This window comes from Somniosus microcephalus, chromosome 29 (genome assembly GCF_052327205.1).
Source record: "Somniosus microcephalus isolate GS21.2 chromosome 29, FLI_Smic_1.0, whole genome shotgun sequence".
NCBI lineage: Eukaryota > Metazoa > Chordata > Chondrichthyes > Squaliformes > Somniosidae > Somniosus > Somniosus microcephalus.
Window position 1 is genome coordinate 44,937,342 of NC_141015.1, and position 23,526 is coordinate 44,960,867.

The 23,526-nt window shown below is 41.1% G+C and overlaps 1 protein-coding gene across 4 annotated transcripts in view; it reads left to right on the forward strand.

The window, feature by feature from the left end:
• The window catches only part of LOC147098705 (serine-rich coiled-coil domain-containing protein 2-like), a 730,402-nt gene that overhangs the window by 518,876 nt on the left and 188,000 nt on the right, over positions 1-23,526 (forward strand). For all 4 annotated transcript variants that reach the window (XM_085970759.1, XM_085970755.1, XM_085970756.1 and 1 more), the window contains exon 7: positions 12,199-12,285. In XM_085970759.1, coding sequence (XP_085826885.1) covers positions 12,199-12,285 — 87 coding nt within the window. The remainder of the gene's footprint in view (positions 1-12,198; positions 12,286-23,526) is intronic.

Sequence of the window (23,526 nt, forward strand, 5' to 3'; positions counted from 1 at the left end):
GATCACCGTCACAGAATAAGGGGTCGGCCATTTAGGACTGAGATGAGGAGAAATTTCTTCACTCAGAGGGTGATGAATCTTTGGAATTCTCTACCCCAGAGGCTGTGGAGGCTCAATCATTGAGTATATTCAAGACCGAGGTCGATAAATTTTTGGGAACGAAGGGAATTAAAGGATATGGGGATAGTGCGGGAAGGTGGAGTTGAGGTAGATGATCAGTCATGATCTTGTTGAATGGCGGAGCAGGCTTGAAGGGCCAAATGGCCTACTCCAGCTCCTATTTCTTAAGTTCTTATGTGTTCACTTCAAATGTTATGTTCTGTATATGTCGCACGCTATGTCACTCATGCTTGCAGGACTGGAGGACTCTGGTACTTACCTAACTATCTCTTGCTCTGGATCCATTATGTAGACATGCTTTTTTGGGGGGACAAAAGATTAATTTAAGAAACTGCTGAATGCTGTAATGGGAAGACAGGAGGGATGGTATTCTGCAAGGATGCGATCAGATGGGTTGAAGGGCTTTCTTCAACCAAATCTCTCTCTTGCACTCAGCAGAGAAATAAACAATTTTTTAATGCTTTCTTCTATCTGATACGCAGGCGTCAGCTGTGGCTCAGTGGGCAGCACCCTCGCCTCTGAGTCAGAAGGTTGTGGGTTCAAGTCCCACTCCAGAGACTTGAGCACAAAAATCTAGGCTGGCACTCCAGTGCAGTACTGAGGGAGTGCTGCACTGGCAGAGGTGCCATCTTTCAGATGAGACATTAAACCGAGGCCCCATTTGCGCTCTCAGGTGGACATAAAATATCCCATGGCACTATTTCGAAGAAGAGCAGGGGAGTTCTCCCCGGTGTCCTGGGGCCAATATTTATCCCTCAATCAACATCACTAAAAACAGATTATCTGGTCATTATCACATTGCTCTTTATGGGAGCTTGCTGTGTGCAAATTGGCTGCCACGTTTCCTACATTACAACAGTGACTACTTCAAAAAATACTTCATTGGCTGTAAAGCGCTTTGAGACGTCCGGTGTTTGTGAAAGGTACGATATAAATGCAAGTCTTTCGTTTATTTCACAGGTTATTTCTGCTTCCACTCAGGATGTAGGAGCAGTGGCTTCAAGGGTCAAATCAGCCATCTGTTTCCATATTTTTTTTTAATTATCAGAGAGACACTAAAGATATTTTGTGTGTGAAATGGCTGCTCTCCTCTGATTACCAAGTTGGCTCCTTGGTCTTCCTGAGCTCCTCTCCTCTGCAACACTATCGTTGGCCATCCAGTGCCATCCTTGTCCCTTTCTCTGTTTGTCCAATATTCAGTCTTGGATGAGCCACAATTTCCTCCAATTAAACACTGGGAAGACCTAAGCCATTATTTTTGGCCCCCGTCACAAACTCAGTGTCTTCGCCATCGATTCCATCCCCCTCCCTGACTACTGTTTTGGCTGAAGCAGACTGTTCGCAACCTCACCATCCAATTTGACCCTGAGCAGAGCTTCCAAATCCATAAGCTCTCCATCACAAAGACCACCTCCGTAGCATCGCCCACCTCCGTAGCAACGCCCGCCTCCGTAGCAACGCCCGCCTCCGTAGCATCGCCCACCTCCGTAGCATCGTCCATCTCTGCCCTGCCTCACTTTATGTGTTGCTGAACTCCTCATTAATAATTTGTTACCTTTAGATTCGACTATTCCAACGCTCTTCTGCCTGGCCCCCCATTTTTCACCATCCATAAACTTCAGCTCATCCAAAACTCTGCTGCTTTTAGTCACCCATCCTAATATCTCCTTCTTTGGCTCGGTGTCAATTTTTGTCTGATTACGTTCCTGTGTGGCACCTTGAGAAGTTTTCCTACATTAATGGTGCTATATAAATGAAAATTGTTGATGTGTGCAAGTTGTGGTAACATATTGTTGTGCTTGCTGAAAATGCTGATCTAGAAGTGTTTGATGCTGAGAATGGGAGAAAGTTGTAGAAAAGTTTAATTCCCCTGGAACATCCTTCATCCTGAATTCACTGAGGGTCACAAAAACTGCTGCAATTTGTTGTGTGTTCAAGTACAATACGCTCTACGTGGTGTTGCACTGTTGAGAAGGTAATGACTCTTTGCACTTGAAGCAAGTGCCAGCGATGTTTGTCTTTGACAATCACCAATCGCCCTTCAATCCAGCCATCCTACTAAGACTGAAATAGCAGTAAGAGCTTGGTGTCAGCTTGGCTCAGTTCACATCCGAGTAAGAAGGTAGTGGGTTCAAGCCCATTCCAGGACTCTAAGCACACAATCTTGGCTGACAATTCATACTAGTACTGTATTTGTCGGAGTACAAGAATAGGGACTTCTCCCAGTATCCTCACCAATATTCACCCTCAACCAACACCACCGAATCATGTTCACTGGTCATTCATCTTGACACTGTTTGTGGGATTTTGCCGTGTACACAATGACTGCCACATTTGCCTATAAAACAACAGTGACTGCACTTCAGAAGTGCTTCATTTGTTGTGACTCGCTTTGGGATATCCTGAGGGCAAGAAATATGCTGGAAAAGCACAAGTTCTTCATTCTTTTAAATATACCACTATTTGTTTTTTTTTAACAAGCTAATAAGGATTTGATTATAAGGCAAGTAATACGCCGCAACAAAACCACAAATTTCTACACTTACTACATATAGTCTGATTTTGCATAAACCCCCTCTCTTTGCCCCCCCCCCCCCAAAAGGCAGGTACCCGAACAATAACAAATCATTTCCTGCAGCAAATCACCGCCCTAGCTCTGAAAGCTATCCTCAATTTGACCAATATCCTTAAACCACTTCTGCCTGTTGTTTTTCAGGTTAAAGAAGTTTAAAATCAAGATACACTTTAAATGCTTTTAACTGTCTTTTACACGCTCTCAGGCAATGGAATACGTGACTGCAGATAGTCTCTGTGCCCTGCTGCTAAAACTAATGGTGGTGATGCAAATCTTGTTTCAAAATTTTCCGAGATTGGATGCAGTGAAGTGGTTAAAAGCTAGTTCTAGAGTATTAGGAATCAACAAAATGTAATAAACTGGGAACCATGTTGGCATCTTACAGCAAACCTTTAGGCAATCATGCTGTCACACCTAATCCCCTCTCTTATGAGTGGTGACGGCATACGGACTATTGCTCCACATTCTCATCTTCCCTCATGGTCAGTCACAGATCATGAACATTCAGCCCCTACGAGACCAGTTCTATTGCATTTTCCACAACACCTATTTGTCACATTAAATGAAGCAAAATGAAAATTCCACTGGAGATGGCTGCCACTTATTTTCAACTTATTCAATGTAATAACCAACTATTTGCATTGTAATCAGATGGGTTTGACACTAGGGTCTGTGATGTGAAAAATAATCTGATAAGATCCTATGATTGAGCCCCACTGGGTTGTTTTCCCAATTTTTATTCTTGTTTAATAAGGGTGCCTATTTGGATATTTTAACATGGATCTGTTGCAAGTACAGGCTGTTTATACTGCCTGTCAGTGTGCTTTATTACACAAACAATGATGGAAATACACAACAGCTCCCTCAGCATCTTCAAAGAGAAAAGACATTTTAATGTTTCCGGTGTCGATCTTTCAAAAGAACATGACAAAAGGTTTACATTTGGAACATTAACCATTATTTCCAAATCTAATGAAGGGTATACATCCAAAATAATTCACCTAGCCGTTCTCTCTCCTGATTCTGGCACCTGTTGTGTGTTTCAAACATTTTCTGTTTTATTTCCGATTCCAGCATTTGCGTTTTTCCTCATTGTCTTTATCCCTGAGCCAACTCAAAAATACAGAATTTTCTTCAAATTTGAATAACCTCTGACATAAACAATGCCAAAGGTGCAGATTATTTCCATTCTTGTATTCAGGGCACATGCAGAATTGAATAGCAAAATACTGTGGATGCTGGAAATCTGAAATAACAACAGAAAACGCTGGAAACACTCAGCAGGCCAGGCAGCAGAATTGAAGTTGTTTTTATTCAATTCTGTCATCCTTTTATTCTTTCCTCCCCTCGCTATTTTGAAAAATTTTCTATCTTCCTTTTTGAGATTATATGGAGAATACACAGCATATGCATTTACTATAGTGGGTAAGAGGTTGTTCTGCAAATGAGGATGATCTGATGAATCAGCAGGAACTTCTATAGAGGGTGTAATTATGGCCAATCGGGACATAACATAAGAAATAGGAGCAGGAATAGGCCACTTGGCCCCTCGAGCCTGCTCCGCCATTCAATAAGATCATGGCTGATCCTGGGCTCAAAGCCACTTCCCTGCCCGCTCCCCATAACCCTTCACTCCCTTATCTTGCAAAAATCTGTCTATCTCCACTTTAAATATATTTAATGACCCAGCCTCCACAGCTCTCTGGGGCAGAGAATTCCACAGATTTACAACCCTCTGAGAGAAGAAGTTCCTCCTCGTCTCAGTTCTAAAAGGGTGACCCTTTATTCTGAGACTATGCCCCCTAGTTCTGCATTTCCCCACTAGGGGAAACATCCTCTCTGCATCTACCTTGTCCAGGCCCCTCAGTATCTTGTACGTTTCAATAAGATCACCTCTCATTCTTCTAAATTCCAATGAGTATCGGCCCAACCTGCTCAACCTTTCCTCATAAGTCAACCCCTTCATCTCAGGAATCAACCGAGTGAATCGTCTCTGAACTGCCTCCAATGCAAGTATATCCTTCCTTAAATAAGGAGACCAAAACTGTACGCAGTACTCAAGGTGTGGTCTCACCAATACCCTGACGTGTGATAAATATTTCCACAAGAGATTAGTGAGGTCATTTATGACAAAGTATTGAAAGAGTTGCAGTCAACGAGAGGATATTAATTCAATCTCACTGCTGGCTAGAATATATTTGTAGACACACGTGATTTGCCATGTGTGTATAAAGTATAATTTGACCTGATTTATAAATTAATTTGTGTGTGCAATTTCTCTCCTTCCCCCTCCTACTGCCAGTTTTTTTGTCCTTGTTGCGGCTCCTCTTAGCCCACACTTCCTCTACATTACAACAGTGACTATACTTCAGAAAGTTCTTCATTGGCTGTAAAGCGCTTTGGGATGTCCGGTTGTTGTGAAAGGTGCTATACAATTGCAAGTCTTTCTTTCTTTATTGCATTGGCAGGGCAGATAGCCTGGCTTCAGACTGGCACCAGTACTGCCAGTGGCCTACTGCTTGGCAGCATACAAGAAGAAATAAATGCGCTGTCCAATTTTGTTTGTTCTCCACTCCAAGCTAAATGGCACTGGCAGTACAATGGTGCTCAGTGCAGGCTCTCAGCTGTTGCTCTTCACCTCCTCCCTGCTAATACTGAATGAGTGTTTCCGTGAAACATTCTGTTCTGTCAACTGCCAAAATGCTTTTTTTATAACCAAAAACATAATCTCAAATTGAAAAGGAATCTCATGTAGGGTAACTCCAGTTCAGACATCCCTACACACACCCCTGAATCACAGTCCAGAATCTCAGGTCTCAGTTTGGCACTCTTGCTTCTGAGTCAGAAGGTTGTGGGTTCAAGTCCCACACTAGAACTGACCTGTAGGTGCAGTAGTGAGCGCTTGGAACCTTTAGTTGAAAGATTGAACTGAGGCAACATCTGCCTGTTCAGGGGCAGGGGATTAGACTGTTCTGGTCAACATTACTTTCTGTTAAAATTGGGTAAATAAAAACTAGACATTCATCTCATTGCTTTTAGTGGGTTCTGGCTGTGTGCAATTTGGCTGCTGTGTTTGCCTACAGAACAACAGTGACTGCACTTCAGAGTAATTCACTGCATGCAAAGTATTTGGACATTTCTGAAAGACATGGGTGATGCTTCCTTCCAGACAGTTAGTAATTTTAATGCTGGAATCATTCACCTGTTGGGTATTTATATACAACCATAATTTACTGGCTAGTTATATAATAACATTCAGGTTTTTTTGGTTGTTCAGATAGCAGATATAATTAAATATTCACATACTGGGTATTTTTGTAGTAGTTTATAATATACATTAATATGGAACAGTTAGCAACATTAGAAGCTTGCTAAGGATGGCCCAGGGTCTGTCTTTTTCACATCCTTTTTATATGGGTCATATTCCGATGTATATGGGTCTATTCTGATGGTTGTGTGGATTCCAGTGCTCATTGACAACTATGGTGAGAAAGACCAAATATGTGAGACAGATAGAGACAATAAAGGAGATCCATGAGAAACGTATGGGAAAGGAGAGAGAATGAGAAAAAGAAGTGACAAACACAGGGGTGATAGCAGGAGAAAGTGTGAGGGGCATAGAGAAAGAGAACTAGAGAGAGATCAAGAGTGAAGGGCAAATAAAGAAAGAGTGAGACACAGAAAGAATAAGTGGCAGATGAGCAGAAAGATAGTTATAGAAAGAGGGAGACATTTTTGTCCATGAATAATGGCACAGGAGTATAGTCAGGAAATAAACACAGTAAAAGGATCGAAGTACACAGCAGGTCAAGGAGGAAAATGGATCAACAATCTGGGTAAAGACACTTTGTCAGACTATTGAATTAGTTTTTTTATGTATGTATGTTTGTGCTATGCTATGATAAATTGCCCAGAGAATGAAGTCGTCATGTTATCTCAGTGTTGAAAGAAATAAGTTATAAGATCGATCAATGTGTTGTATAAATAAAATCGATCTGCTGTCACTCGTCCTACTTGGCATTTTCTACTTGGCATCCCAGCCAAGAAGGGATGTAACTCATCACATTTAGAAGCTGCTGTGGAGACAAGTTTCCTCTGTCGATATGAAATCTAGAATGACAGAGAATTGAGGCTTCGGTTCTGAGTGACAGCCCCTCGCCTTCAATATAGAAAGGAGAGAAGGAAACGGGATGTGGCAAGGCCGGCATTTATTGCCCATCCCTAATTGCCCTTGAGAAGGTGGTGGTGAGCTGCTTTCTTGAACTGCTGCACAGTGCTGACTTTGTCGTAGCGGTTTGCTACAACTATTTCAGAGGGCAGTTAAGAGTCAACCACATTGCTGTGGGTCTGGAGTCACATGTAGGCCAGACCGGATAAGGACGGCAGATTTCCTTCCCTGAAGGGCATTAGTGAACCAGATGGGTTTTTACAATAATCCGGTAGTTTCACACTAGCTTTTTAATTCTAAATTTACTTAATTAAATTTAAATTTCCCCAGCTGCCGTGGTGGAATTTGAACTCGCATCTCTGGATTACTAGTCCAGTAACATAACCATTATGCTACCGTACCCCTGATTGAACTAATGCACCACAGAAATTGTGTTTAGACATGCTTCAGAGTCATTAAGAAGGTTCTCTTCAGAACTTCAGCTATTGCTAATGAAAGCATAACAGACTACTTATGAATTAATAATGGGTCATAATCTTATTCCAGGAATGAAAAAATATTGAGCACTCGAAAGCTAATAAATTGGATAGTAGGAGGTTTGACGCAATAAATTCAGACAAGTAAGAAATAAAATAGATGACTCACCAAACCTGAACGCTGTGAATATTTCTGTAAATGTAAGAATACATGAGTTTGATAATCCTGTGGATGTCAGTTAAGAAGCTTATTGCCACTTCTTTTAAATCCATTATTCATGTCAAGCTATATATAAAAATGCTGTATTTGCTTGATAGTTTTATTAGCATTTTCGCCATGCTATTTTTGTCATTAGATTACAACATGCACTCGTAGCATCTTTAATATAGAAAAAATCCCAAGGTGCTCAACCGAGGGGTAATCAGACAAAAGATGGACGTCAAACCAAAGAAGGAGATATTAGGAGGAGAAGTGGATTTTAAGTTGGGTTTTAAAACAGGAGAGAGAGGTGGAGAGGTTTAGGGAGGGAATTCCAGAGAATGGGGCATAGACGGCTAATGGCTCCCAATAGTGGGGGGAAGGGAGGGGTTTGTACAAAACGCAGAGTGAGATGAGCAGAGTGTTGGGGATAGTAGGGTGGAAGGAGTTTACAGATTATGGGGTCTGCCAATATCATGAAGGTATTTAGACACGAGGACGAGAATTTTGAATTGGAGGTGTTGGGGAACCAGGAGCCACTGTAGATGCGCAAAACATGAAATATGTATACACAATAAATGGATGGAAAATATTTTAGTTTGTCTTTGGCAGTTCTAACTTGGGTCAGGAGTTAATCCAGTTGGAATTTACTTTTCTTGGAGAAAGGAAGATTGAGAGGGGATGTGATCCAGCTCTTCAAAATACTGATAAGTATGGAGAAAGTCAGTATAATCAAGCAGGCAATTCAGTGCAAACTCTAGCCAGTTTTCTTACTGAAATTGAAGCCTTTGATCTGGTTGAGAGTCAGCTCTGATCCACCTTGTTGAACTGAGCCTGCAATATAGTCTGTTCTGAACCATACATTGAGACTCTCAGTATTTCAAGGTCATTTTTCCACTAGCAGTAGACTTGCATTCTCAATGCCGTGAAATATACTGGCTATAATTTACATATGGGTGTGCATATTCTCAGCTGTTTGAGTCTAGGTTAAAACCTTAGCAAACGCTCAAATGAGCAGATTGCAAACCACTCCTGTGAAATACGAGACTATTTTTACTGTTTTATTACCCATTCCCAGTTGCCTTGAAGCTGCTTTGTTGAAATGTTGCAGTCCTTGTGTTGATGGCTCTCCCATAATGGTCTTCGGAAGGGTATTTGTTGTTTATCACCAATAATTACAGCTTATTCGATAGCAAAATACTGCAGATGCTGGAAATCCGAAATAACAACAGAAAATGCTGGAAAAACTCAGCAGGTCAGACAACATCCGTGGAGAGAAATTAGAGTCAATGTTTTGGGTCGAAACCCTTTTTCAAAACTGGAAAGGAAATAAAATAGATCGAAGGCAGGGCTGCGATAGAACAAAAGAAGTAAAGAGGTATTCAAAACCAGACAAGATGGTGATAGGACAGTGGAGACAAAAGACGGCTCAGATTAGGTGTGAAGTGTACGGGCAGGATGAGAGACAGCTGCCATGTGGGAGAGAGAGAGAGAGAGAAAAAAGGGGCGGGGTGGGGGGGGAAGGGGAGACCCAAAACAAAGGGGTGGAAAAAACATATAAGTAAAAATGTAATAGGGGCCGAGGTTATGATCTGAAATTGTTGAACTCGATATCGAGTCCGGAAGGCTGCAAAGTGCCTAATCGGAAGATGAGGTGCTGTTCCTCGAGTTTGCGTTGCGCTTCCGTGGAACAATGCAAGAGGCCGAGGATGGCGAGGTCCGAGTGGGAATGGAGCGGTGAATTGAAATGACAGGCGACCGGAAGCTCGGGGTCACCCTTACGGACTGAACGGAGGTGTTCCGCAAAGCGGTCACCCAATCTGCGTTTGGTCTCCCCAATGTAGAAGAGACTGCATCGTGAGCAGCTTATTGTTGCTCTAAGACGTTTATACTTCAGTTTCAGTCATTAGTAATAGTGTGAATTCTCTCTGCTCCATTTGATGTGATGTTTTTACTAAAAGTATATCCCATACACAATCATACCTTTTTTAAAAAAAAAAGCACATTTTTTTCACTGAACATCTAGCTGACGGAACTGTACTGGCTTACGACACTCCATCTAGAATCCTGGACCAAAACTAGGGAAATTTGCTCACTAAGGATTTTTATCTGTTGTGCCCCAATGAGTGAGCTACATGTGGAGAACTCCCTGTACCTGTAGTGGTCCTCTGAAAGCAGGTACACCCCACAAAAAGCCAACTTATAAAGCGGGTGGAAGGAGTACGCATAAGTTTGAGAACAAAGTTCGAGATAAGATTCAAGACTTTAACATTCCATGTTTTGTTTGGAAGGTATGTTACTGTTTTGTTTTTCTCTCCGTGGATCTCCTCACACACCTCTTTTCCCCTAGGACAAGGCCACACATATCAGTACCTGGCATGCTGCCTGCTTTCTGCTAGTGCCCACCAGCAGTGCATGACGACTGGTTCGGTTGAGGATGCCCACCCTGATTTTCCATAAACGGAAATGCCTGATCTCAACCGGTTGCTTCCCCAGGTACTGGACTGGGGCGCGTTGAGTCTGCGTCTCTGCTCTGTGTTGTCAGTGATACTGCAGTTCTGGCCCCTTCAACAGGATATTGTTACTTCAATCAGGGATCCGTTAACTGTCAAAATTCTGAAAAGTGGTTAATGATTTACTTTAAACTCAAACTTGTGTGCAATGTTTAAAAAGCTGTATTAAGATTAGTCTTCAGATGTAATTTCAGGCTCTCTGAACTGTACAGTGAGAATCTCGGTATGTTAAGTTCATTTTCCACTAGCAATAGACTCGCATTCTCTGGGTGAGCTCTTCATGCAAGGATTTAAAAAAACACATTCAAACTTCTATGTCCTGATTTTATTGGGTCTATTTATGTGAACCGAGCAGATTACAGACAACATTAATTTTTCGCAACAGGCAAGAGAACATGACATTGAAGTATTAGACTAAAATCTCCTTTTATAGCACAGTTCTGCAGTTAACTGAGTAATGTAGTGTTACACATTTAGTGTAATTAGAATAAGAGTGATTGGGGTATTTGTGATTTAGCACCAATGAATACAGCTGACTGTTGCTCTAAGATAGTTAGACCTCAGCTTCTGAACTGGACATTATTTATTTTTAACGTTTTCCCCAGTCTGTGGTGCAAGGGCTCACTGACTTCACACCTTTAGAGATGCAAATTTATAGTCATCTTCACTTTGCATCAAAATGGTATGCTCCAACTTTATGCTAAAACCAGTGTTTGAAGGAGAGAAGGAATTCTGCTGTTTACCAGTCCCGGAGCTGGAGGCAGATGAACTGCCTGGGAAAGGAATGAAAGGACAGGTTAAGAATATATGAAAATAAAATGCGGTGGGGAAAGAGGGACAAGTAAATATTTTTTAAAGAACTATTTCATGTGAAGCTGTGGGTCAGGTACATTATCTTTCTGTTTTACATTAAAATGTCCTGGAACTAATACAGAAAACAGCATTATTCTTGTGCAACATTATATAATCATGGCCTGATATTAGAATTATGATCATGTTGACGATGTAAACTTACTGATATACATGAACAGATTTACTTTCGTGAAATGTTGCTTCCCCAAAGGGCCCAACAATGTTGATATCACATCTGGTATGCTGCATTTAAAATTAATTTCTTGGTTACCCCATGGCTGAGCTGGTTAAGGCAGCAATTAGCTGCACAATACAGACCAGAAAGATCCAGGTTTAAAAGCCCAACCTGTACTGCATTACCTGATCTCGGCAGTAAGGGAGGCCAGTGATCGGGGTGCGGCAAATAGACTCACCAACACTGGGTTAGGGAGGGGGAAATCGGTATTTGTTCCCACTCCTGGTAGTGTGCATGTTGCAGGGGTTGGCTGTGCATGTTGCAGGGGTTGGCTGTGCATGTTGCAGGGGTTGGCTGTGCATGTTGCAGGGGTTGGCTGTGCATGTTGCAGCTGTTGTTTGTGCATGTTGCAGCGGTTGGGTGTGCATGTTGCAGGGGTTGGGTGTGCGTGTTGCAGGGGTTGGCTGTGCGTGTTGCAGCTGTTGGCTGTGCGTGTTGCAGCTGTTGGCTGTGCGTGTTGCAGCTGTTGGCTGTGCATGTTGCAGCGGTTGGGTGTGCATGTTGCAGGGGTTGGGTGTGCATGTTGCAGGGGTTGGGTGTGCATGTTGCAGGGGTTGGGTGTGCATGTTGCAGGGGTTGGGTGTGCATGTTGCAGGGGTTGGGTGTGCATGTTGCAGGGGTTGGGTGTGCATGTTGCAGCTGTTTGGTGTGCATCTCGTGACGGTTTCATTACCTGCTGCGGTCCGATTCCATTGCCTCACTGAAGTGGACGCTGTTCCTGTGCAAGGATTTTGCAGTCTGTTGTACGGTGTGGGCATCACAGCCAAGTCCAGTCTGCCCCTCATGCAGTGTCTGTGCATGCACACATTCATCAGGACTCCGGACTGATTTTCCTGTGTCTCTTTCATTCATGTGTGCAGAGGCCAACTGTGCGCTCCCCCGCCTATTTCTGCCCCAGCATTGTGAGCATGGACTGGAAATTGAAAACAGCATTTTCATGGTCAATGCGAAGCAAAGTCAAACAGGACAAATTTGCTGAGTCACTGGTTGAACTTCCTCTTATCTTTCCCTTTGTATGTAACTTGGCTCACATTCCTAAATCTATGTACTTGTTTTTCAGAATGATGATGGCGCCCCAGTAAATGAGCTGCTAGCAGTAGGATCACCAATGCAAGAACAAGCTGAGGCCATATACTCTGCAGATAAGGTAAATTGTTCATCTTTCCTTCATATATAGGGCATTGACGATAGAAATATATTTAAGCACAGTTTCTATAGATGCCCTATTATTGAAACCAGGTGAAAATAAATGTGAAATATCCTGTTTGGTATTGAGGTTTAATATAAGCCAAGTTATATAACACAATACATTGTGGCACAATACATAATTGCATTGCACATGTAATTGTAATTCCATGAATCTTCTGACTCCTCTCCAATGCTCAGTCTAATTTTTTTTTGTGTGCGGTCCCTTTAAGTTTCCAGTGCGCGCTGTATTCCAGTGGTAACAGTTTGTGAGCGACCTGCAGGGGACCGCCCGATTGATGTGCATCCGCGCACCTTAAGGGGAGCATTACACCTCTCTCTCCAAAACAGGAAAGTGTTTACAAAATTCCTCGTCATAAAGATGGTGCTCTTTCAAGGAGTTGCATAGTTAAAACTATCTAATACTGAGCACAGCTCTATACAAATATGTAGGAATAATAGATTAAGAATTACATTTGTATCCAAGTTTTTATGGTGCTAATTTGGTTCACATTCAAGTTGTCCTACATACTTCATAACAAGATATCAAGGATAGAACACAGTGCAGCACAGTTCAATGTAAATTTATAACCATTTTATTATTACATTACTTCTATATAATCAAAAATAAGGCAATGGTTATGTTAACCATCATGGACAGAACAATACCTTGGCATGAGCTCCATTGAGACATGTGGAGATCATAAAGGACAGAATTTCCAGGGTAGTCCAGGAACCCCTCCACTTACAACCCCTTGGTATGGGCACGGGCAGAAGATTCGCCCATTTCCCCAACCAAAATTTAAAAAGCCACAGCAAACAGGTTGTAATCCCAGCACAGCTATGTTCCACCCCAAATTTATGGCCCCTTTCCTGGGTGGAAATCCAGTTTTCTGCCCTCATTGGCCCCAGGAATTTTGCATCCCTTTCACTTACAAAGTTAATGAACAATATATTTCAGTGCAACATTAAACCTTTCACCATAGCTAGAATCTCTCTTTCAATTACGCAATAATCTTTACACTCTCAGATGCACTTAACATTGTAAATTGAGCATTTATTGTTTACAACCTGGTTTTAGAACTTCTGTATGAAGCAGGGTTCTTGCCTAATGAATTCTTTCTTTCCAGGGTCTTTTATTAGGTCAAAATTGGTTCAGCTATGGGTCAGGACTCTGGCCTGAAACAGCCAGCAAAATACTTGTAAGAAATGTAATCAGAATATGTTGAGTTAGCAGCAGCATTTTTCCTACAAGTGGGCAGTGTGTTGTGTATTACTGTAGCATTGCCATTCCACAACAGCTGTTAAACAGTCCCTAACTACATATCACTATGTTCTCGGTACTGTACCACTGTTCTGCAATGTGTTTTAAAGGTATTGGTCTTTATTCCCAGACGTTATGCTCCAATTTCTAAACAGCCAGTGCTTTTTGACTCACACAAGCTGTCTGAGAACAATTAATGTTTGAAGATTTATTTCTGCAATGAGATCGCTAAAGTCTCCTGCCACACCAGCATCTTTCTACGACAGTACAAAGACATATTAGTCATTTCTCAAATGGCATTGCTTCATCTCTCTTCTCTCCTTAATAGACGTTTCTATTTCTCTCTCATCCCTACCTTTTTTAATGCGAGTTCATCCACATTTCTTTCCCCTTGCTCGTCCCTTTCTTACCATTGTAGTCTCTATTCTCACCAGGTGTTCTCATTCTGTCAACCGTTTGCCCATCCACATCTTTCCTGTTTTTATTCCAAAGTATCCATCTACTTTCCTCAACTACTGAGGTAAAACTAACAATGGATGGTATCCATACAGCTCACCTACGTCCCCTGCCCTCGCTGACCCATTCCCCTCAAGGTTCCCATTTATAAATAATCTCTGCAATCTCCTCCAGTCTTGTGTCCCAGCTGGCATGAACCACCTTTCCAACTCTGGCCGATGGTGTATCGCCCCTTCCTTTGCTACACTATTGGTGGCAGAACCTTCGGCTGTCACAGCATTCTAGAACCTTCTTGTTGAACCTCTCCACCTTCCTACCTTCAAAAGCCTTCTCAAACCCTGCCTCTTTGACCATACTTTGGTCACCTCCTTTAACTCTTCTCGGACTCCAGCTTGGCATTACTTGGGTGTACTTTGGGGTGTTTTTCTATGTCATAGATGTTACAGAAATGCAAGTAGTGGTTTTTGAGCACAGCGTTGCATGTTTTATGTCACCACAAAGCTTCGTATTCTTGTCTGATTCCACAATAGGAATCCTTGAAATTAAAAGAAACGTTCCTTTTTAATGAATAATTCAGCTTTGAAACTACCAAGCTGAAAATCACGTGTCGCATACCGACTATCACTGAGGTGCAGTGTTTTACCCACAACTAACCACATTCACTAGAAAGGAGGGAACAGTTTTGCTGGCCAGACAGTCTTTTTATGATAAAATTTCTTATATTTTCTTAAACAATAATCTGAAGAGACCACTACAGATTGATCTTTTCCCTCCCCCAATAAACATTTGGGATTGAACCAATATTCTAATTGAGCACTAAATTGAAGGAGGGAGAAGCTATTTGAGGCATATGGATTTGTTGTTTTGTGGGAAAGCCATTCTTATCCCTGTTTTATGTAGAACTTTTCTTCACCTTAAGCTGCATATTTCTTATTGTCTGCCTTACTCTTAATGAACTAGTCACAGTCCTCCAGTTATCTGCTCTGGGTAGTCTGCTATACTTCCTCTGATGACAGCTCAATTTTTCAGTTCAGTAATCCAGAGACCCATTTTGGTGACTCTATCGCAGCTGCTTCCAAGCTCAGTCCAGAAAAAATGAGTAAGCTTTGTTGTTGCATTACCATAGCAACAGCAGAAAATGGCTGCTTGGGCACGAGTCCGAGTAATCTCTCTCACCTTGGCTGCACTGTACTGATCCTGAAAGTCACAATGAACCATACACGCAGTGGCTTCAATAATGCAACACACACATATTCTTACTCTTGAAGATGTTAGGCCTACTAAATTCACTTTAATCGTTATCCTTAAATCACCATTTTTTTAACAGCTGGGGGTAGAATTTGGGGTGGGGTGCATCTTTTGCAAACAAGGTAACAATCCAAAAATCAAGGATGTGAATGCATTACTGGCTTCTTAAATGGAACTTGTTTTATTGTATGTGTTATGTAAGTTTAAAACTGAGATGAGAAGGAATTTCTCCTCTGAGGGTTGTAAATCTGTGGAATTCTCTGCCCCAGAGAGCTGTGGAGGCTGGGTCATTGAATATATTTAAGGTGGAGATAGACAGATTTTTGAATGGTAAGGGAGTCAAGGGTTATGGGGAGCGGGCAGGGAAGTGGAATTGAGGCCAAGATCAGATCAGCCATGATCTCATTAAATGGCAGAGCAGGCTCGAGGGGCCAAATGGCCGACTCCTGCTCCTATTTCTTATGTTCTTAAAGTTAGCTGGGCCTAAGCCTATTGCCCGAGATTCCATTGCTGTTTGATACTCCAATCTGCCAGTCCTCGCTGTGGATGAGTTTTGGCAGTTCTTAAGTGCTTTTGTGTAGCATGAAGTGAGAACACTAAAGCTACTTTTATATTAACCACCTTGGGACATTTTGCTATGTTAAAGGTGCTATATAAATGCAAATTGTTCTCGTTATATTAGGCTTGTTTCCATTTGGATTCCTTCAGGCTGGCTCCCAGTATTTACACTTCTAAATTTAGCTTCCATTTCCCAATAGGCTTTGCAGAATCTTGAAAAACTAGGTCTATGAATTTGGGATAAGGGAGACGGACTTAGACGTTTAAGCCACTGAGATCTAGCTACAGACGATGGTCCCACAGAATCTTGAGTTAAAATAAAGCCAATATAAAAGCAGCTTAGGAAAACACGTAAAAGGAATCTTACTGTAAATCGACATGTCTCACCACTCAGTGTCTTATCAGCTGGAGATAGAATATGTTGGTATCAAAAATCCCAACGCACCTGCCGCTATGTGTTCCTTTCGAGGGCTTTTAAGATTGCAGCAGACCACCCTCTGATTTGTGATGTATTTTTGGGAGGGGTTATATTTGTGTAATTTATTTTTTTATTCATGATAAAGCTGTGATAGTCAGCTGTAAGCAATGGCAAAAGGTTTAAAGAAAAATACGCAAAATTACTACAGACTTGCATTTATATAGCGCCTTTCATGACCATTGGACATCCCAAAGCGCTTTACAGCCAATGAAGTAAGTTTGAAGTGTAGTCACTGTTGTAATGTAGGAAATGCAGCAGCCAATTTGCACACAGCAAGCTCCCACGAACAGCAATGTGATAATGACCAGATCATCTGTTTTTTGTGATGTTGATTGAGGGATAAATATTGGCTAAGACACAGAGGATAACTCCCCAGTTCTTCTTCGAAGTAGTGCTGTGGGATCTTTTACGTCCACCTGAGAGAGCAGACGGAGTCTCGATTTAAAGTCTCATCCAAAAGACAGCACCTCTGGTAGTGCAGCACTCCCTCAGCACTGCACTGGAGTGTCAGCCTAGATTTTTGTGCTCAAGTCTCTGGAGTGGGGCTTGAACCCACAACCTGCTTGACTCGGAGATGAGTGCTACCCACTGAGCCACAGCTGACGCAAGTTACATTGCCTAAATTTGTAAACCTTCTTACACTATGGCTACTCTATAATCTTGCCAAGTGTTGGCTCTGGTATTATCTCAATCATATACCCAAATAGCATTGACAATCTATTTTGTGTGGTTGAATAACAGTTGCACTCTGGTAACTTAAAAGTGGCTAAAAATGATAGTGAGAACTTCACAAACCAACAGCTTTAAAAATGAATCCCCTTACATGTGCTGCTCCACTCTGGCTATCGCCCTTTCCACTGGAACATTCTTCTTTGTGCCTGACTACTGTCACAGCAATGGACAGTCAATCCAATACAAATCCACAACACAAACAGGAGACATACATACAATGACTAGCTGGTCCATCAGGTCTGTCCCATTCATCCGTGTTGCAACTATTTAACACCCCCTTCCTCCACCCAGCAACCAATTCATCTCCTGGGAAAGGCAAAATAAAAGATTTTTTTTTAAAACCTACGCCAATTTTGGGGCAAAAATTCTGCGAAATTTTTGATCTCTGTAGGCAATCTCAGAAAACAAGTTCTAGGAGATAATTGTGGCCACGAGGATCAATGACCAGCATTGACCACCGTTTCTACGCAGCGATATCTGCCCCCCTCAAGAAAACCATGCAGTTCCCTTCTGAACGCTTGCATTGAGTCTGCATTCACTGTACGAGCCGGCAACTTATTCCAGAGGTCAATGACCCTCTGCGCAAAGAAAAGCCCCTGACATCTAACCTAATTCTTGCTTACCTAATTTATACGCTGTCCCCGTTCCTTAATTTATTTAATTCAGCAACCTGTCCACGTACACACAGTCTACTTCCTTCGTCCAAATGACCAGAAATTGCTACAAATTTTCCTTCCTGAAAAGAGAAAATAAAACCATGGGTAAAATCTAAGAATTTTTTCAGTTCAGACCAATGCCTAGTGGAATATATTCCAAAACCAATTTCTGTGTGCAGCTTGACTACAGTGTATAATGTTGACCTGCATTCTTCTGTTCTTCACACAAATAAGTACCAATTAAAATTTATTTCCATGTTGGAAATGAAAACAAGATATAAACCACCCAAAACTGATTAAAATTGTCAGCTGAAGGAGAAAGCATCAAATTTCAGAATAGAATATGAAAGGTATTTTGTGCATAAGTGCCTGCAAAATTCATTCACAAGATTATTTGCTCATTAGCTGGTATTGTTTCCCCATTCTGAATGATTGTGTTTTCTGTATACAAATCTAAACAGCTGCAATGTTCGTAATGAGCAGGAATGGTTACAACTCTAGCCACGCTTTCATTAAACACAAAGAGGACTTTTACTTTGCCTCAACAGTGGGGTCTATGGAGGCATGGGTAGGCTTGCTGGGACTTACAGTCTGATTATGGGCTTCCTAATTTCAAAGTGGCATTGATTTAAAAGAATAAGCAAAATTGTTTTTTAAATGCACAAATGCAATTTTTAGATTGTTACTGAATTATGTTTCCTGGACCTAATTTACCTATGCAAATTAGGTTAATTAGAAAATTCAGTTTATAACTCAAAATGCACAATCGCTGTTGTTCCGAAGCTGGTGGTATATTTATTATTCCATATTAGGATAAATGTGGCTAAATGATGTGAATTAGGTCTAATTTACTTTTTAAAATTAAGTTTATTTGAAATGAGACTTTCACTGTATAGTTCAAGAACTACAAGTTCTGTCTTTGTGAAAATTGGAGTGTGTAATTGTTACACTCTGCAGGACTGCATATTAATGAGTTATGCCAATTAGATCTAACTTAAATGTTCTAATTGAGTTCATTAGAAAATTCACTTTACCCTTTAAGAATCTCACATCCTAAACTGAAATATATAATTATGCTACTCGGAACAACATATTAATGAATTATGTCAATTAGACCCTCTTTGCATGTTCTAATTGGGAATATTCTCTAACTCATATGGAAGGCACTCTGAAGTCGTAAGAATTTTTTTGAAACAGCTGTTTCAGAAGGAAACCACAGACTGCTGATCTGAACTTCCATGATGCATTGGGATGGATCCATTTGATCTGACTGGATTACCCATGCCCTCCTGTACACTGATGTCCTTGTGCCAACTGGCTTTCAAGGGAATATTTCTTTGCATGTTACAATCCTGCTGCCCTGTCGTGATTTACAGCAGAAGAATTTGATTTGTGTGCAGGTCCAGTTTGTGCTGCATGAGGGATGTAGCATGTTCATGCAGTGCACAAAAGAATGGTACAATATGCGGTTGTGCCTGCTAATTTGCTGTAGGCAAAGTCTTTGTCTCATCTGGAGGGTATGCTGAGTGGAGGTGGACTCCTTCCTTTGAAGGAGGAAGGAAATTTGGAACCAGTCAAACTGAGGCATTTTCTGCCAGTTGGTTACAAAGCAGCATCTGCAGGAGAGCTGACAACATGTTACCTGCCTAGCTCTTTGGCAGTTAATGGGAGCATCTGTTGTAGAATAATAGGGATTGTGGAGTCATGGAACAGTAGGCTGGGAGTTAGTCTGATTATGGGCCTCCACATTTCATGGAAATGGGACCATGTGAAATGGGAGCAGGTGTTAGCCTTGGTTCAGTGGCAGCACTCTTGCCTATGAGTCAGAAGGGCATGGGTTCAAGCCCCACTCCAAAGACTTGAGCATATAATGTACACTGACACTTGAGTGCGGTACTGAGGGAGTGCTGTACTGTCACAAGTGTGACCTTTCAGGGGAGAAGTTGCTGCATTGAGAGCTGGGAGAGACAAACAGCATTAGAATAAAGAGCAGTCTAGAAATGGGAAGGATCAGAGAGGGGAGCACTGCTTGAAGGGATAATTACAAGTCCTAGCCCTTTTGGGCTATCCCAGATCAGGCGTATTCCCCAGACGGTCACCCTCAACTTAAGTTAGAGATAGCCGAATTCCATAAGACGCTTAAATGGGTCTAAAGGTTCAGGCTATCTCTCCCTAAAGGAAAGGAACGATTGAAGATGTTACCATCCTCCAGATAGTACTTTTAATAAGTTGAACTAGACTGTAACCTTCCGGATATTATGAGGGTCTGGAATACTCCCCCAGAATTCTGCAACTCCTTACAAAAGAGTGTACAGAATTTGGGTTCGTGAGTTTATGCAGAGTTACTCTTTGAGACAATTCTAAAAATATATAGTTTTATTTAAGAACCGACTTTCATTTAACATCTGCTGAATCAGTCGCAACATTAACAATTCAAAATACAGATAGCTTACATTTCTTATTTCTCAGAGATCCTTATTCTCAAATCTTTACTTCATTACATTTCTTATTTCTTATTTCTAAACCCAGAACATCCACCAAAATCAATTACTTTGACTTCCCGAGACTCATAGTTAAAGATTTACAGAGATGTCTCTGAAGAGTTGAGAAGCGCTTTGCCCGTTCAGCGAGTTCTGCCTTTCTGTTAAAAAGGTCTATGTTTTATACTCTTTTTGCTTTGGTTTATTCTTTGATGTTCTCTGCTGATGTCAGCTAATTGTCTTTATTGATATCTCTGTTTGAATGCTTTCTATCTTACTGTCAATTCAACTATTGCATGCATAATTATTTCTCTACCTTTAGGTGTTCCAAAAACTATCATAAAAACAATGACAGCAATGGTTTCTGTTTGATGCCATTCTTATCGAAGATTCTTCATTCAATTCTTAATATTGGCTTTACTGGTTTTTAGCAGACGTTGTGACTCTCCTTACTGCTCCAAGTTCAATACAAACACAATGTAATTGCTTGGTGTCTCTATTGAAGTTATATCTTCAAAGTGTCCTTGTTGGTATCATATTTACTTATATGTCTATAAATTAAAGACACTTTGAACAGAGTGGTTCATGCATTTCTAGCTATCTCAATTGGTTGCATATTTAATTGTGTTTCCTGTCTTCCAAGTTTAACATAAAACTATTTGACCAGCAGGTGTTTCTTTACTTGATGTCATGTTTTCAAAGGCACATGGTTCTTTTAATTTTGTGTTTCTGTTTTACGTGTTAGTTCTTAACACTTTAAACTGGGCATTTTCATTGTGTTGGTTGCAAACCGTAGACCTTTCGGAAGCGCCAAACTGCCATTTCAATGGAGTCATTGTTTTAGTATATTTAACTAATTCCCGTTTCAAAGCTTGTTTACAACTTTGTTATCAACTGGTCTTTATCTCAGAAGCCTGTATTTCTGTTTACAGCCTGTGTCTCCGAGGCTTTAGATTTTTAAACCCAGTATATCATGTATTAATAATATCAGTATTCTGTTTCTATTATGGTGTATCTTTCTGAAATATGGTATATTCCCACGGCATATTCCCTCACATGCTAAGCAGGCTAAGGTGGGTTTGGAGTGCATGTACGTAAATGCACGGAGCGTAATAAAAAGTGGAGAGAAATTTCTCATGAAAGTGGCATCAGAACACAAAATTATGTACCCGATTTCCTCATTCTAGCCACTTGCCTATAAATCTGAGCTGGAATTAGGACTCTGTTTTGCCTGGTTATGCGAACAGAATTAACTCGATTCACAAATCTGTTTTCAGAAACTAATGATTCACGTATGTTTGAATATGCTGTTTTGAAACAAAAGTTGGAAAGATAGGTTGCTGAATGCATTCTATATTTGTTAAAAACCTTTCAGGTAGAAAGCCTTCAGCTAAGGTAGTTATTCCACTGGATCTACTGTTGCATCTTGGGCTAATCTTAAGTTTATGTGGATAGCATCTAGAGGGCTGCCAATTCAAGTAATCCTCTTATTATACACTAATGTCACAGTTTTGTTTTGTTATGTGCCACATGGTCAGACCCCTGTGGTAGGTAGTAGATGCTGTAATAAAGAAAATGAGGTTACCTGCTTTATAGGAACACATCTGCTTTCTTTGAATGGAAATACACTACACATTCAAAGATCCCTCACACATTTGATTTCTGATCTCCTGAGGATAATGTTTTGTTATTTATTTGTTGTGTTTCTTGTTAATAGCGTTTTGACACTTTTTATTAAAAAATTCAATGATTGGAGTCGGGAAGAGTCCTCTTGTGTAGCATGAGAAGAATGAGTTACATGGGCATTATGATGTTTTAAGGGGTCTGCCATTCTTAGCCCCTACTTCCATTCCAAGAGTGAAGAACGCCGTACAAGGTGCAGAATATAGCTGTTCATGCTCAGGAATATTTGTTAGATGAAAACAGTGGAAATGGGGAGACAACGAACTCGGTGTGAGGGGTGGTGGGAGACAGATGGAAAGGAGAGCAAATGCAGGGTTCTGAGAGCCTGGAAATGTCATTACAAATTTCTGGACCAAATGATGAGACTCGGGGAGCCTGTCATTTATTTCATAGTTATTTTCAAACAATCTGAAGCTTCCGTTTAAGAAAAAAAATGTCCATTTTGTGCGCTGTCTCTCCTGTTACTTTACTCAAGTTTCCTATTTCAAAACTTAATAAAACCTTTGGGCTCCAAGCTATCTACAGGGCTTAAGTGTTAATAGAGATATTAATCATAGTAATGGCAATTTTGTTTTATTGCTGGCTTCCTGGCTGAGACTACTGATGCTGTATTTTGACACAGTTCAGTTACTAGCAGCCTCTGGGACTGAATGTTGGATTAGGATTCACCACGGGGTTTCTCTCTAATTGGAGTAAATTGGGCAATTTAGAAATACTAAGAAACGTCAAAATAAATTAAGTATTAAATATTCTATGGTCAGTGGCAAGCAGACACAATCCAAACCCCACAAGGACACGCATAGGCATACTTATTAGCAATGTCACTGGAATAACTAACGATGAATTTTTTGGTTAGTGTAAAATATATAAAGTAAGCAGATGTTTTCTGCCCAATTTGACAACAGTAGGGGATGTAGCGTAATGTCACTGAGTATATAATATCCACTGGCTAGAGAGTGCACTTAAAAAGTGAATTACTGTGCATGTTGTTTTATGCAGGACATTGTGAGCAACTGGCACTTGTAAAGAGATCAGTACATTGCTGTCCTTCAGATGAGACAGTAAACCAAGGCTCCATCTGTGTCTTCTGGTGGTGGGAGAACAATAGTGGTGCTGCTCTCGAAAGATAAAATCAATAGGTTAAAATACCGTCAATAATTGATCAACGCAGCATCATAAAAACATAGAAATTACAGCGCAGAAGGAGGCTATTCAGCCCATCGTGCATGTGCTGGTGCTAGCTGTCCAGCTGGAGTTTTTCTTCCTGTTCACTGCAGTTTTCACTATGCTAGTCTTCCCCATTTTGCTCTCTGATCTTCCTAAATCATGCACTAGCTGAGAAGGGAAATGATGCTATCCAGAACTGGTTGTTAAGAAGTGAGGGACAATGAGCCAGTAGCGATTCTCCAGATTGTTTTCTCTCCCTGCTTGTGAGGAAATGCCACTTGGCAACTTCCAGCATTAATCCCAATGAGATTGGGAATTTGGCAATCAGATTTATTTAATATATATTTTTTCTTGGCATGTGGGAAACGTTGACCAGGCAGTATTTATTGCCCATCCCTGGTTGCCGTAAGGGCATTAAGAGTCAACCAAATAGTGCGGGACTGGTGTCACATGGAGGCCAGATCGGGTAGGGGTAAGCCAG